This window comes from Biomphalaria glabrata, chromosome 13 (assembly GCF_947242115.1).
Source record: "Biomphalaria glabrata chromosome 13, xgBioGlab47.1, whole genome shotgun sequence".
Classification (NCBI taxonomy): Eukaryota; Metazoa; Mollusca; class Gastropoda; family Planorbidae; genus Biomphalaria; species Biomphalaria glabrata.
This window is the reverse complement of record NC_074723.1, coordinates 36,527,032-36,542,592: the sequence shown is the minus strand read 5'-3', so window position 1 is coordinate 36,542,592 and position 15,561 is coordinate 36,527,032. Positions and strand designations below refer to the sequence as shown.

Below are 15,561 nucleotides of genomic sequence, written 5' to 3'. Positions count from 1 at the left end.
CCTCGAAGGAAGAGCTTAGTCTGTGTCGTAGAAGAAACCGTGGCCCTAAATTGCTCATTGCCTTCGGGCCCATTACTAATAATGGCTGTTTGTTACTACTGAGCTGACTTTCATGGTCTGAGTGTAAAGACATTTTTACTTGTATAAGGTGGTGCATACATTAGAATGTCTTTTTTTTTTACAATGAACTAGCACGTAGAGTATGACTTAAAAAAAACAAATTTGTATCAACTCACACTGTCTGTCAGTCTGTCTGTCACAAATCTAATACACCTTATTTCTTCCACTTTCCAGTTTTCGGATCAAGTTGAAACTGGCACAATTATTGACTGTTGATGACAACACGTGAATCAATTAAAAACATTAGCCGATTAAGTTAATTATTAGTCGTAAATAATTGCTTTTGTTTTATGTAGAAAAAGGGAGATAACTCTTGCAGTATTGAAAGATATGGCAGTAATTGTTTGGCTATCTCAATCATATAAGCTTTGTTTTTTTTTGGTTGTTGTTTTTTTTATGTGTATATTATATATTTTTCTTCTTCTTTTTTTTTTTTTAATCTTAACCCTTTGTTTTACATAGAGTTTATCCATCCAGAGGGCTGTGGGCTTTGCGCTGGGGGTTCTGTGACTGGTGAAACCTATGTGAATCCGAAATGATCGGCTGCACACTGGGCAGGTTATTCCAGCAGAAGCTAGTGTCTGTTGCCTTGATTTTTTGTCTCTGACGCTTTTATTTCTAAATTATGGTGGTGGGGGAGCATTATCATACTCTTGTACCTCGCTACGCCACTGTACTGACCCGAACCCACGAGTACCTCGCTACGCCCCTGAGCTTAGTGTTACTGGTTCTGCTCTAGCACTGATCATGTTAAGTGGTCTCTGTATGCATGGTTAGCTAGTAATTTCATTGTCGTTAACGATAACGGAAATAAAGCCAACTGAAATAAAACTAAATCGTTATGGTAACAACGACTAATAACAAACGTTGTTTTCTGTTAACGATTGTTTTCGCTTCCCTTAACGACAGCTGTACTTTTATGCAAGTAGATCTATACCTAGAAATATATTAATAGACAAATAGTTAACTATTCCTTTACAATGATTTCATTTTGTAAATCAGGTAGTGGCATTACTTCAAAAAAGAAGATAATTACGTCCTACGCGTTTCATGTGTCAATGTAGTCATGCATGTCAATCAATGACTTAAACTCTGCTAAGTCGTTGGATTTTCTCTCTGATTCAGGCAACCCATTCCATTCTCTAGTGACACTAGGGAAGAAGGAGCACCTGTATGAATTTGTTCTCTATTTGTGTGCCTTTCTGATTCTTTTTTATTAAGTTTTTGTTTTTCTAGTAGTAAGTTATGGTTTAGTGTTTTATATTTTTAAAGCTAGTTGGTGTAAGTTGAAGACCTGTTATTTTAACCACTGGGAATAATTACGACATAAGCGCGAGGGACACTTTTTGTTTTGTTTTTGTTTTTAAAAATGACACCCCTCCACGTTTCCCCTCCCCCCTACTATTATGACTGTACGGCAGGAGCGCGAGCTGTAATTAGAAGTCAGACGTGACGACATGGATTATGAGTGCCGCGCTTCTTAACGACTTTCACTTAGATGTGACTAACGAAACGTCTGGCCGTTCACCTCCCTTTTTTTTTGTTTTAATGGTACGTGGGAGAGAGGTGTTAGTGTAAGTAGGTCGAGTGTAGAGATCGTGTGTGTGTGTGTGTGTCCGATGTTACAAAATACGCTCAAGGGCCTATCTACTATATCTGTTTGGTTCTTGAATCTTGTCATGTCATTCATGTCTGTGTAAAGTGAGTCATGTATACTAGTGCTCTCTGATTACGTAATTCCTCCCCCCCCCTAAACACACATACACATAAATTTAACCCCCCTCTTCCCCCCCCCTCTCTCCGCCATTACGACAAGCATTCCATGTTTAAACTATTCACCGAGAAGGATCAGAAGGTGAAAAATTTAGAAAACGTTTTGAAGTATGCACACAAATGTACATTATTAAGATGAGGACTTAGTGCTCTAGAAATGTTTATGTACCTTCAGACATGAAGAGTACCACTTCCTAGCCTAAGCCTCATTCGAAAGAGTTTGGTCGCGAGCAGAGTTTGAACCCGGGGCCATCGTGTTAACAGTCCTGTGTGCATATAGCACGACCAGGCAGCCAGATTCGCGTGTAGAAAAGGGACACTACCAATGATAAACAGACTATTTGTACCAAAACTTAAGCTAGTTCTTTCCCCTTTTTTTCTTCTTAAATGGCTGGGGTGAAAAAAAAATATTGTTTTTTCTTGTTGTGTTTGTATTGTACATCCCAACTACATTCTTACCTTTTTATTAGGCAGTGGACAATATAATCAGTTTCAGTTTCTTAGGTGGCTGAAATGTGTATAAATGTTAATCATAGTATAGGTTTCAGTTGTCGAGTGGCCTCCCCTTTTCATTCAACCGGAATAGGACTCGATTTAGTTGATGCATATATTAGACGCTAATCACAAAACGAAAAAAATACACCAATTAGTTTTGTGTTATATATAAAAAGTAAATAAATCGTACAGCATAGAGGGATATAGTTGTGAATGCTCAGTTAGTTCCCTTATATAGGCTTTGTCTTTTTTTTTAAAAGTATTTTTGAATGTTTCTGATTCGATTACTCGTTACGATTTGTAAGTGAAATAAGCGGCTTTTAAACATATAGGTAACGAAATGAAAGTCAGAGCTACTAGAGCCAAGGTCTTAATTTTTTTTTAATGGGAAGAGTGTTTTTTTGGGGGGGTGGGGGGTGGGGTGGAGGCTTTGACCTTTACAAAAAAAAAAAAAAAAAACAGTTCGTTTCATGGTCAAGCAGCGAGTTGTACTTGCCACACAACACCCTCGTTAACCACAAAGTGAAGATAACTTGAAAATGTCCTAACTTGAAGATAACCTGAACATGTCCTAACATCTTTAGTCCCCCATCTCCCTATTGTCAGTGATTGTGTTTTTGTGACACGCTCGGCTTTCTGTCGGCCCAGCGTATTGTACGAAATGTGTCACCTTCAGGCCACGCCCACTTTTATGCTACGAGATATATGACATGGTCACAGGGTCATCTCGACCTCGTGTTTCACCCTCGTTCCGCCTCGCTCTGCCCCCCTCGGTACGTTCTCGCGCTGCATTTCTTGACACTCGCTTATACCCCGAGGGAGGGGGGAGGGGAGATTTGGGGACTCACCCTCCCAACACAGACAAACAAAACCTCCTCTTGTTTCACTTAGTAATACAAAGTGGTTCTACTGAACACGTGACACATATATCTAAACCCCTCCCGACTTTTATCACCTTTTTAAATAGATCTTGAACAGTGGTTCCCAAGCTACGACCAGTGTGCCCTTTTCCGGCCGGTAATACTGTGCCATTCGGTCCTTCAAGGCTTTGGTCAACGGTGTATAATTAGGTCGCAGTGGTTCGGCTCCATTAGATGAGGCCAGTGATATCAATCAAATGTAGAGTATATCAAGCAAAGTCTTTGTTCAACAGCCACATCATGCCATGATACTGATTTCATTTATTTTATCTCTTTATTTTTGTTATTTATGTATAATATTAATTTCACATTTTTTTATATTGTATTATATTAGTTGTGTCCTCAAGTTTCCATAAACCTGCATTAAGTCTGTGTTACTCCTAAACCTCCACGAACCTGCATTAATTCTGTGTTACTCTCAAACCTCCACGAACCTGCATTAAGTCTGTTACTCTCATACCTTGACGAACCTGAATTAAGTCTGTGTTACTCTCAAACCTCCACGAACCTAAATTAAGTCTGTGTTACTCTCAAACCTCCACGAACCTGCATTAAGTCTGTGTTACTCTCAAATCTTCACGAATCAGCATTAAGTCTGTGTTACTCTCAAACCTTCACGAACCTGCATTAAGTCTGTTACTCTCAAACCTTTACGAACCTGCATTAAGTCAGTGTTACTCTCAAACCTTCACGAACCTGCATTAAGTCTGTGTTACTCTCAAACCTCCACGAACCTGAATTAATTCTGTATTACTCCCAAACCTCCACGAACCTGCATTAAGTCTGTAATGTACTCACATGATTACTGGCATACATTATGCTTGTTAAAGCTCTATAGAAATAATTTATTTTTTTTCGAATCAAACGAAATAATTTCATCTAAATACAGTGATCCCTCTGATTCTACGCACCCCCACCCACACACGCTCACACACACACACGCTCACACACACAAATCTAGCAAAACAAAAAGTTTTTTTGGGTTTTTTTTTTACTAAATTGTAATTCCCTGTACAATTAAACTCTTGTCTGGGCAGTTCCATTTGCTGGCTACTATTCCTTGTGGTAGCAATCAGTAGCAATGAATCATTATTGAAGCCATGTAGCTTTTTTTTTTTAAACAGAGATTTCATTTAGAAATGACTCCATATTGTAAAAAAAAAAAAAGACTTCATGTAATGATTCATCATTTTAACGATTTTGTATCAATGACTACGAAATGACCTTTTTTGGAATTTTTTTTACATGTTTCGGGGGTTCATTCAGAGTTAAAAGATAAGTTACTTCCTAATCCAAACCTCTACCATGGCGACGGGGGATGGGAGCGGACAGGGTTTGAACCCGGCACCATCTATAAGTTCGAGCGTGTGTGTGTGTGTCGCCCTGCTTGTCTGTGGTTTCAATTTCTAAACGAAATCAGTTTACCAGACAACTTGAAAATGCTTCTCCGACGCGCGACCTATTTATACACATCCATTGCCCCGTCAAACGATCACAGGTCAAGACGTTTTAATGTACCACACGGAGAGAGTCGGCGAGTGACCTACATTCAAACTATGTCAAGGTCAATTAGTTTCACATTTGATTTTATGATTTTCTTTTTAAATTCAAATATTTTTATTTTTTTTTAGTAAACACACTTGAACGTCTTCTTGTCTAGACCAGTGGTTCTCGAGTTTTGCAGAATGTTTACCGTGTAAGGGAAGACTTATTAGATCTGGAAATAACAAAAAGAGTTGGGTTTTTTTTTTTATTGCGCCACTTCATAATCAATCGGTGTGAGTAGGCCATGCATGACGAATGCAGACGTTTCACCTGCCAGTCTATTTATAGCTCGCGGAACACTGGCGGAGCATGTTTGACCTAGTTCTGGCGACACATTCAAATGTAAACGTAGTCTTCAAGATGGTTGGTTGGGTGGGTCGGGGCCTGGCATGCGTAAAACCCTCACTTTTGTATGTTCTTGTTTGGCTGTTGGCAGAACGTTTAAGATAATAATTAAGATCCTTGTGTTTTTTTTTTTTTGTTGTTGTTTTTTAATTGGAGATGTTTTTCATGGCGCTGACACATTGTTTGTGTTTTCTTCCTAGTCCAAACCTCCCGCAGGACGACGGGGGATGGGAGCGGGCAGGGTTTGAACCCTCGACCGTCGATAAATCCGAACGACAGTCCCGCGCGCAAACCGCACGACCAGGCAGCCATTGAGATGTCCTGACAATTTGATTGGGTTTTGAAAGCGAAAACAAAACAAAAAAAACTTTTACCGTGGAATCAAACAATAGTTTTTGGAAACACATCTTTTCTTGGAATAGCTTTATTAAAATATGAAATGACATCCTTTGGGTCAATGACATCTTACCAGAACGATTGATAGTAAATGGACATTCAATTGTCATTGACATTTTCTCAGGAAATGACATATCAATCTTGTTGCTTAGTTTATGTTGAACTGATGTGTCACGAAGAACTTATAAGATAGAGGGAGATGGGACAGGCTTAAGATCATGATCTGCCTCGATCATATTGGTCATTTTTTAGTCGGTCCTGGACATACTCCCCTACCTCCTTCGCAAACTTTTCTAAGCGTTCTCGTGATTCTTTTTTAGCACCGCTGGACATGTGTAGTGGACAGTCTCGTGTGGTCATACACCAGGAGGCTTCTTTCTGAATACCGGTACTCTTACATCTTTGGGGGAGGGGGGAGGTGTGGTTGCTACCTTTGCTTCGTCACGAGGTGTGACCATCGATGGCACCAAATTTGAAGGGGTGTCCACATGTGTAGCCTAAGTGTGCACGTCAAAGCAACGTCCACGGCTCATTTCTTGAGTGAAGGAACTTTGACGTCATTGAAATTCAGTTTCGTGTTAATCGTCTGTCATTTTAAATTGTTGAATCCATTGTACGAACTATTTGCGCTCCTGTACATCCTCAAATAGATCCATCCGCCCAGTCTACCGCATTGCACATAGATCCCTCCGCTCTCTCTCCACATACACGTTCGTAAAGAAATGTCTCTCTCTCTCTCTCTCTATATATATATATATATTTTGCTCTTACATTGGTAACATTTTTAAAACTCTTAAAATGCATGGGCGTCATCGTGAGGCCACCATTTTTGGAATTTTGAATATCTACCATCACCACAGACACACTCGCACCCAAGCACACACGCACACAACTCTCAGATTAATATCAAATGGCTGTATCGTATTTCTCTCGTGTCTCATTTTTTGTGTTCATCCCATCATATTATAAACTTTACAAGACATTTTAAAAAGATTAATTCTGTCACTTTGATTAATTACAAAAAAAAAAGTTATAAAAAAATATGAAATGAGCAAACAATTTAACCCATATTGTCAAGTGGCTTCTTATTGGCTATCATATCTTTGGCTTTGTTATCTTTGCTTCTATTGGCTAATATCTGTTTAAACTCCCTGTATACATTACCCCCCCCACACACACACACACACACACGCACACACCGGAATTTTTGTACTCGATAAATAAATAAATTAAAAAAAGTTTAAAAACATAATGTCTTTTTTTGTGTGTGTCAATTGTGTTTCATTGTTTAATTAACTAATATGTCTTTTTTTTTTCCTCTTCTTCAGCAAGGCGGAGCCAGTGACATGACAACACCGGGGGCAGCTGCCTCTGCTGCTGGTAAGAGATGAATTACCCACTATCAATTCTCATAACATTTGTTTCAATATATATATATTGGCAAAATATGCAGGTCACAGCTGGGGCTGCGCAGCCACGGGAAATACTGTATTCCTCATTAATCTTCGGACTCGAAGACAAGCCTTATTTATATATAGTGACTAGAATCTATATTGAAGTATCATTCAAGTTGAATGTCCCGATCCAAGATCTCTAGATCTGTTATCTACAAGCGAGTCTTCAGTCCAAATCTTCCAAACTAGCTAGATCTAGATACTAGGACAACTAGATCTAGTGAATTCTAGTGACACTAGTACTGGTCAATATAAACCCTTTCCTCTACTCTAGATTCTATTAAAAATAAAGATCTAGAATATAATTATTGTTATAGATAGTGCATGTCACTGCATGACTAAATGCATGACGCGTAGTACATAATCATCTTCTTTTATGGAGTAACGTCTGTATCATATAAGATAAGATAGATTCTAGTGTAGATATAGTCGATTTGAATAGATCTAGTATACCCCCTAGAATTCTAGAAACACCATACTGTATCTACATAGCGTGGTCGAGAGGCTAATTGCGCTTGAACTTGGCTTGGCTACCTAGAAGGGGGCCCGAGGTTCGACACCCGACTCGGGCAGAGTTGGGTTTACTGAGCGCCTAAAGGAAGCACGGAAAACCAACTCCTAGATACCCCCTCCCCCACCGGTCCACAAATGAGATTGGACCAAAGCGCTCTGAGCATGCTATAATCAAGTAGCGCTACATTAAAGCTGTAATAATAATACATAGTTAGATCTACATAGAGCTAGAAATCTAGTAACATACATATAGATAGACATATAGATAGATCTAGAGACTGTTTGACTATTAAATTAAAATTTAATAATAGACTCAGATTATGACTGACTTACTTTGCTTCAATTTATTGAAGCAAAATGATTTTTCAACCTTTCAAACGAATTCTAACAATTTGAATCGATAAGACGACCGCCATACATTAATTAAAGAAGCCATGTCTGCAAAAATAGATCCACATCACAAATATATATATATATATATATATATATATATATATATATATATATATATATGTGTGTGTGTGTGTGTGTGTATTCCTATGTCTATGATAGTGATACGGAGGCATAATTTTGGTAGTTTTGTAATTTTCAAAACTGAAGATCATAGTTATATATAGGCTGAAATGTACGTCCTCGAATGTATAGCTCAATTGTGTTTTTAAATGACATACAACAGATAGAGTACATATACAATTTGTCTCTCCTCAAACAAATATATTTTCCTACTTCCAGTCTATATATATCTATGTCTTTTGTTACAATTATTTCTTTCAAGAAAAAAACTGCATTTATATTGTTTTGTACAAAAAGAAAAAGTGGCTGAACTTCTACCTCAATGGTCACCATGGATGGTTAAATTCAGAGGGATTTTATAGCATTGTTGGGGTGAAACAAAGATGTCTCATTTTGTATAGATCTACGTTTATATGTATACTATCACAAAACAACTAAAATTAGGTCTGTGATCAGTTGAATGCCAAATAATTTTTTTTTTTTTTTACAAAGCTTTGATATTAACTCAGTTATATTGGAAAGGGAGATAAATCTTAAAATTTTCAGATATCTATCCAGAAAATAAATAAAAATATTTAAGACATTGTCATCTTCTTAGTTCTCATTGTGGAGCGTTCATATGACTAGACCAATATATGAGATTAACTGCGCAGTGGTTTCCAAATCAAGGAGCTCTCCATATAGTTTTCTTTCTATTGAGGTGTTTTGGGGCCAGTGTCTTGTACGGGCCTCTTTGTCAAGAGGACAGTTTTGAAGGACATGGTCAGCATTTTCTGGTGACACTCCACATGGGCAGATTTCAATGGTTCCGATTTTGAGCTTCCGGTACATATGTTGTCTCATTCTGTTGTGTCCGGTCCTGAGTCGAAAGATTAGACCTTGATCTTGTCGGGATAGCTTATAATAAGCATCATCTTTCTTGGGATTCGGATGAGAGCTCGTCCAATTCTCATTTATTTTACTATTAGTTTCTTCATTTCTTCTGGATTGATTGCAATGTTTAATTGTGAATTTGTTCTCCCACTCTTGGAGAATTGGTCAGCCTTCTTATTTCCTTCTAGTTCTATGTGTGTTGGTATCCATTTAATAACCGTTTTTGTTTTTTGTTTTTTTGCTGCTGCTGTTGTTGTTGTTGTTGTTGTTGTTGTTGTTGTTGTTGTTGTTGTTGTTGTTGTTGTTGTTGAGCTTTGTAAGTGATGTACGACATTGTCATGATTTTGAAGATAAATCGAAAACTGCGCAATTTCACTAGGGATTCGCTGACCTAGCTGTGACCTAAGAAATTCTGTCACATCTGCAGGACCGTTTTTTTTAGACCCGATAAGGCTTTAAGCTAGTTGAGATATTGGGTCCTTTGTAAATCCAACCCCCCACCCACTGGGTACGCCTATGTTGTCTACCACATTAGGCAATGTGTCGTGTTCTCTTTCTTCCAAATCATTAAAAATAATCCCTGGAACTTTGTGTGTGTGTGTGTGTGTGAAGGGAATAGGGATGGGGAAGTTGTTGTTGCCTGAGGCTATAGGTGAACCCAGCACAGCTGTAGAAGGTGGCCATTAAACAACACATAGAGCTCATGTAAGTTATATATAAACACATGGCTGCCTGCGGTTTGCACGCTGGACTGTCGTTCAGATTCATCGATGGTCCCGGGTTCAAACCCTGCCCGCTCCCATCCCCCGTTGTCCTGCGGGAGGTTTGGACTAGGAAGTAATTATCTTCAACTCTGAAGGAACATCCGAAACATATAAAACAAACATTTTACAAACACATATTCTAGGGCGAGTAGGAAAGAACTGTTTAACCACAGTGAATACTTTTTTTTTTAAAGACTTCTGACACCACTGTTTTGAAAAATATGATAGATACGCTTATAACTTGAGCCCTCGTGAAAATATTAAACTGCCCCCAAGGCAGCAAAGCACAGCGCCCTTTCCTCAAAATCTGCGGCCGTGATTAACTCTGGGTAACTCTCTACCAGGAAATCAACTTAAACTTTCTAGATAGATTTATGTTGTTTTAGACGAGAGTTATTCCAGTCCTTCAGGCCTCACACCTGGCCCGCCCTTCTATTTCTCACCGTGGCCCACTTCTCTCAAGGTTAGGTAGAAGTGTGAAGAGAAATATTGAAAGATTTTTCAAATAATTTTATAATGTTTTATTTATTTGGTGTGACCAAACGTTGACCTCTAGCGCCCTCTGTTTCAGAGCCCCACCAGCCGTCCAGATGCCAGTGGTTGAACGACCAGGAGTCACACTTCCACCATGCCCGACGTTTCCAGACGTCACCCTTAAGTAAGTCAGAATGTTTGTTTTCAGAAACTTCGTCAGAGTTTATTTCGCGCTGAAAGTATTTCCAGAATCTTGTCTGTGATTGTGCTAATAGAAGGAAGCGAGGAGAGCAGGCTAATATTAGTCTCACACGCGCTAATGTTTATACATATAAATCTGGCAACATTTTGGGGAGATTCCATTCCTCTAAGACAGTGGTTCCCAAACCTTTTCCTTAACGGAGCACTGCGCACATTCTTGAGTATTTAGCGCAACACTTCCCTTGTGGTAGCCTACTAGTTAATTATTCCAGTAGTTCGTGAAACACCTATGTAGGCCTCGGGGGACCACTAGGGTTCTTCAGAACACAGTACGGGAAACACTGGTCTAAGTCCAGGACTGCTTTATTGATTGTTATTGGAAATTTGTTGTGATTGCTTCAGCCTTGCACTGCTATTAAGAAGTGTCTGTGTGTGTTTCGTTTGCGATTTAAATTTTCCGAGTATTGTCGGAGATGAGTAGATAAATAGAAGTGGGACCGGAAGAGGTGATACATCAATTTGTTTCGCATTGTCTCTAATGCGTTTTATTTTTCTTTTATAGCACAGTATTAGGTTCAAAATGAGTCGAAGTCTATTGTTCAATGATCGTGAATATTTTGTTTGCAAAAGACTTTTTTTTTTCTCAAGTTTTATTGAAGACTTGCAAAATAATACGGCCACTAGACTTGTTAAGTAGGAGTTCTCTGTGGTTGCAACCCAACACAACCGTCTCATGAACATTTGATTGGCTTCCTTACCTCTAACCAGTCGTGGTGTAATCATGGTTGTCATGCCAACCCGTTTAATCGTGATTTTCTTCTCCAATCTAGTGAACTAACTACCCCCCACCCCACTAGAGCACACACACTAGTCTAAAACGCTACCCCTAAGCTCCTATCGGGGCCCTGGCCATTGTCTATGTTGTTGAAAACTTTCCTGTTCTGAAGCTGAAATACAATGGTCTTACCTAATGGTCAATTTTTTATATATTTTTTTTTTTAATAATCTCTTTAGATTTTAATTTAAATCATAAACTAGAACTACAGTCTTGTTGAAAGCCTCGCTAGATCTAAATGAAAGTTTAACTACATTTTACAGTCTCGCTAGGTGCAAATGATAGTTTTACTAGATCTAAATGATAGTCTCACTTATAAATGTCTACCGAAATTTTGAGACATAAGGTCTGCGTTTCAAGACTTCACCAACGAAATCAGGCCGCTCTTATCATCACGGGGTCTGTCTGACCAGATCATTCAAAATATTTTCTTTGACTTGCATTAAGTCTTCGTTTGTTTGTTGTTGTTTTTTTTTATTGTAAATAAGATAGTGCTAATTATGCTGATGTGTATTTAAACATGTGCTGCGTAGACAGGGGCGGCTACACCTGGAAAGTATCGCCTATTATCGGACACAAATCTTAGGCTGGGTTCTTGTCTTCAAAAAAGAAAGGGATGTGGGGGGGGGGGGGGGAGGGGTAGAATGTCGGCATACATACGTTCAGTTTTCATTTGAACTTTAAATTTTCCGCCTTTTCTCTGTGTTCCACCTTCGAAATAAAATGGTTCCTCCGCCCCCTGAGTGTCGGAGTCAACAGATGTAGGTTTGCACACAGATATCGATAAGGAAATACAGGTTGTGAAAAAGTTTTTTTTTTTTTTCAGCAGGGGGGGGGGGGGTAGCGGTTGGTTAGGGCAACCGGGGAGAATACTGTTGAAAAGGGGAGAGGGGCGGCCTGCAAGACTCTAGGTCGGAAAGTGTGTGCATGTGTGTTTTTTTTTTGGGGGGGAGGGGTTTGAGATCGGCAGTAGGTCTGTAGTGTCAAACGATTTTAGGCCATGATGGGGTTTGTAAATCTTATCATGTGTTTCTTATAAACGTATATAGAGGAAAGTAGTGGTGAACTTTGAACTCTTTGGTTGACCTCTGCCTTGTCATTTTTAAACTAAATGTAGTCCCAAAATCAATCAATTTTTTCCCAGACCTAGATCTAAGTATAAGTTTGATTGTCCTGTCAAACGATGTACATTGCAATGGTCAGCCAACATTCTAGGAAGCTCCCTACCGCATTTCTGTCAGCAATGACCCAGTCAACACCTGCTCGTCTGCAAGTCTTGTACACCGATCACCAGGTGGTCGTTTCCTTCCTTCTTTCTCTCCCCCCCCCCCCACCAGTTTCTTGTGGCTTCTTAAGTTTATTCTACATTCAAAGCACCTGATTCAGATGTCCCGAAGGTCCGAGAACGTCCATTTCCCTATTAAAGGACCTCTTGACCAAGGAAAGGCTTTTATCCATGGCCAGGACGAGGCATCGGCTCTTGCTGTCCACATCTTTACAAATATGGGGGTTGTTTAATTTAAATAGTTTAGCTGCCTGGTCGTGTGGTAGGCGCGTCTGTGTGTCGTCGCGATGGTCTGGCTTCGAATCCTGCCCGCCCCACCACCCGCCGTCCTGCAAGAAGCTTAGACTAGGAACTAATATTCTTCATTTCCGAAAGAAACTTCTAAGACATGTAAAACTAGAATCTGTTTCATATATTCAAGACTATTTCCATGATGTTTGTTTCGTTAAAAAACTTTGCCAACAACCCACGAAATTAAACATCGATACCCGAAAGTAGTATTTCTAACTAGTAGAGTTTTACCATTTTGTCAGTAGGAATTCATCCGTCATTATTTACATCTTAAACGAATACATTTATTAGCTTCTATAAACACACACACACACACATACGCGCGAATTGACGTCATTAGCGTAGCAGCGTGCCCAAAGCTAATTTTAAGAAGACGTCTTACATCAGTTCCTATTTCCTTACTTCAATTTTATTTTAACAGTCAAAAGATTTCAAAGTAAAGTAGCAAGTATACATAAAATACTGAACCATTATCTTCAAATACGAAAACAAAATTTAATAAAAGACTCTGAAAGACACAAAGATAAAGGCACATTCCTTGTTCCATATGCTAGGACGAATTTGTACAAAAGCTCCTTCTTCCATAGTGCTATTAGAGCATGGAATGGGTTGCCTGAGTCAGCCAGGAAAACCAGTGACTTGGCAGAATTTAAATCATTAAAAACATGCATGACTAGATTGGCCTAGGAACACGCGTATGACGTAATCATCTTCTTTTTTGAAGTAACGTCTGTATTTTATAAGATAAGACAGCATAGTTTAAGTAATGGGCGGCACAAAACAAGCCCACTATAGGCTAGCACCAGACAAATGAGTGTGTAGGCTAGCACCAGACAAGTGAGTGTGTAGGCTAGCACCAGACAAGTGAGTGTGTAGGCTAGCACCAGACAAATGAGTGTGTAGGCTAGCACCAGACAAGTGAGTGTGTAGGCTAGCACCAGACAAGTGAGTGTGTAGGCTAGCACCAGACAAGTGAGTGTGTAGGCTAGCACCAGACAAATGAGTGTGTAGGCTAGCACCAGACAAGTGAATGTGTAGGCTAGCACCAGACAAGTGAGTGTGTAGGCTAGCACCAGACAAATGAGTGTGTAGGCTAGCACCAGACAAGTGAGTGTGTAGGCTAGCACCAGACAAATGAGTGTGTAGGCTAGCGCCATACAAATGAGTGTGTAGGCTAGCACCAGACAAATGAGTGTGTAGGCCAGCACCAGACTAACGAGTGTGTAGGCTAGCACCAGACATATGAGTGTGTGAACAAGTCTATGTGAACTGATTGTTTCACTATTCAATGCCAGTGTGGGTGTGTGAGTGGAAGTCACTTTATAAAAAAACAACCAAAAAATAAAACGCAACGTAACTATTGTTTTCTTTTGTGTCGAGACACTATCTGCGTAGTATTAATTAGTCAAGGGAGACAAATTATTTTGACAGCGTGTCCAACTGTGGTTATTCCCTTGTGATCTTCTCCACATAGATTTACAAATTCTCTCTCTTTCTCTCGCTGTGTCTGTCTGTCTCTGCCTGTTTAAAATACGAAATACATTTATGAACACTTGCGTGTGTGCGTAGGGGTTAGGGTTAGGGCTACGTTTACATTAACTTAAGTAACCTAACAATAGTCTTATAAATCTGTGTATAAGTGGAGGTAGGTAATGTTAAAAATTCGTAGGAAGGTTAGAGGATAATGTTGAAATCATCCGTTTCCTTTGCCATAGTTTTACGAGCAGGGTGTAATGTGGCCAGAACAACGACCAACCGCTTTTACTTTTACCAACTAATATCAGGTACCCATAAGAGTTGGCTGGACTCAGGAGCTTCCTAAAGTCCCGAATAAAAAAAAAAGTCTTCCCCAAGACTTGAACCCGAGACCATCGTGTCGGAATCCGAACGCTTTATCACTCTGTCAAGAATCACTTTCAAACAGAAATACCGTGTGATAAATAGGGAGACAAATCAACGGGCGTAGCCGGTGGATAAATCTAAACAAATTAACGGGCGTAGCCGGTGGATAAATCTAGAATATATATATATTGATTCTAGATTATATAGTATATTTTAACACCGACACTTCGCGTGGTGTGTGTGTCAAGTGTGTACACAATCTTTCGTTGTCATCTTATCTTGCATGTACGAATGGTAAAGTCTTTATGTGTACACACCATGGTGACCTTGATATTGTGAAACTTTCAAAACAAACAAACAAAAAAAAAAAAATTTTTAGATGAGGACAGAAGGGAGGGAAGTGTGGATCATTTGTGCAAGGGGGTGGGGGGTCGGAGAGAGAAGAAAGTGATTTAACATTGCCAAATTTAGCCAAAGCTTTTTTTTTTTTTTTTATGTATATTTCATCTGAGATTAACTTGGGGGCAATCAAGGTCCCGCATCGTGTAGCTCAGGTCATGGGCTTCAGGCATGTCAGATTAGAAAGCTGAAGGTTGGAGGGCGGCTGGAGGGTAGATGTGTTTGAGGGGGGAGGGCGGGGGGGGGGGGCGACACAACTAAATGTGGATTGATGAAAAGGGTAAAGCCTGGTGATATTGAGAGGGGAAGAGGGGGGGGAGACTAGCTAATAAAAAAAAAAAAGTTTTAAAGTTTTTGCTGGGCCTGTCATGAAAGAGGGACAGTGCGCTTTAGGCGTAAGATGCGCAAGTGGGGGGAGTGCGGGTGGCGGTGGTGGTCAGATTTCTTGATGCAATGTTTGACCTGGTAAATGAGCATACATGTGAAAAATGAAATCAGAATTGTCCTCACACCAGAAGACAAA

The 15,561-nt window shown here is 39.6% G+C and overlaps 1 protein-coding gene across 11 annotated transcripts in view; it reads left to right on the top strand.

Annotated features, from left to right (window-relative positions):
* LOC106078346 (zinc finger transcription factor lin-29-like) overlaps window positions 1–15,561 on the top strand; it is a 422,178-nt gene that overhangs the window by 337,522 nt on the left and 69,095 nt on the right. For all 11 annotated transcript variants that reach the window (XM_056008260.1, XM_056008264.1, XM_056008265.1 and 8 more), the window contains 2 exons: window positions 6,923–6,974; window positions 10,283–10,369. In XM_056008260.1, coding sequence (XP_055864235.1) covers window positions 6,923–6,974; window positions 10,283–10,369 — 139 coding nt within the window. The remainder of the gene's footprint in view (window positions 1–6,922; window positions 6,975–10,282; window positions 10,370–15,561) is intronic.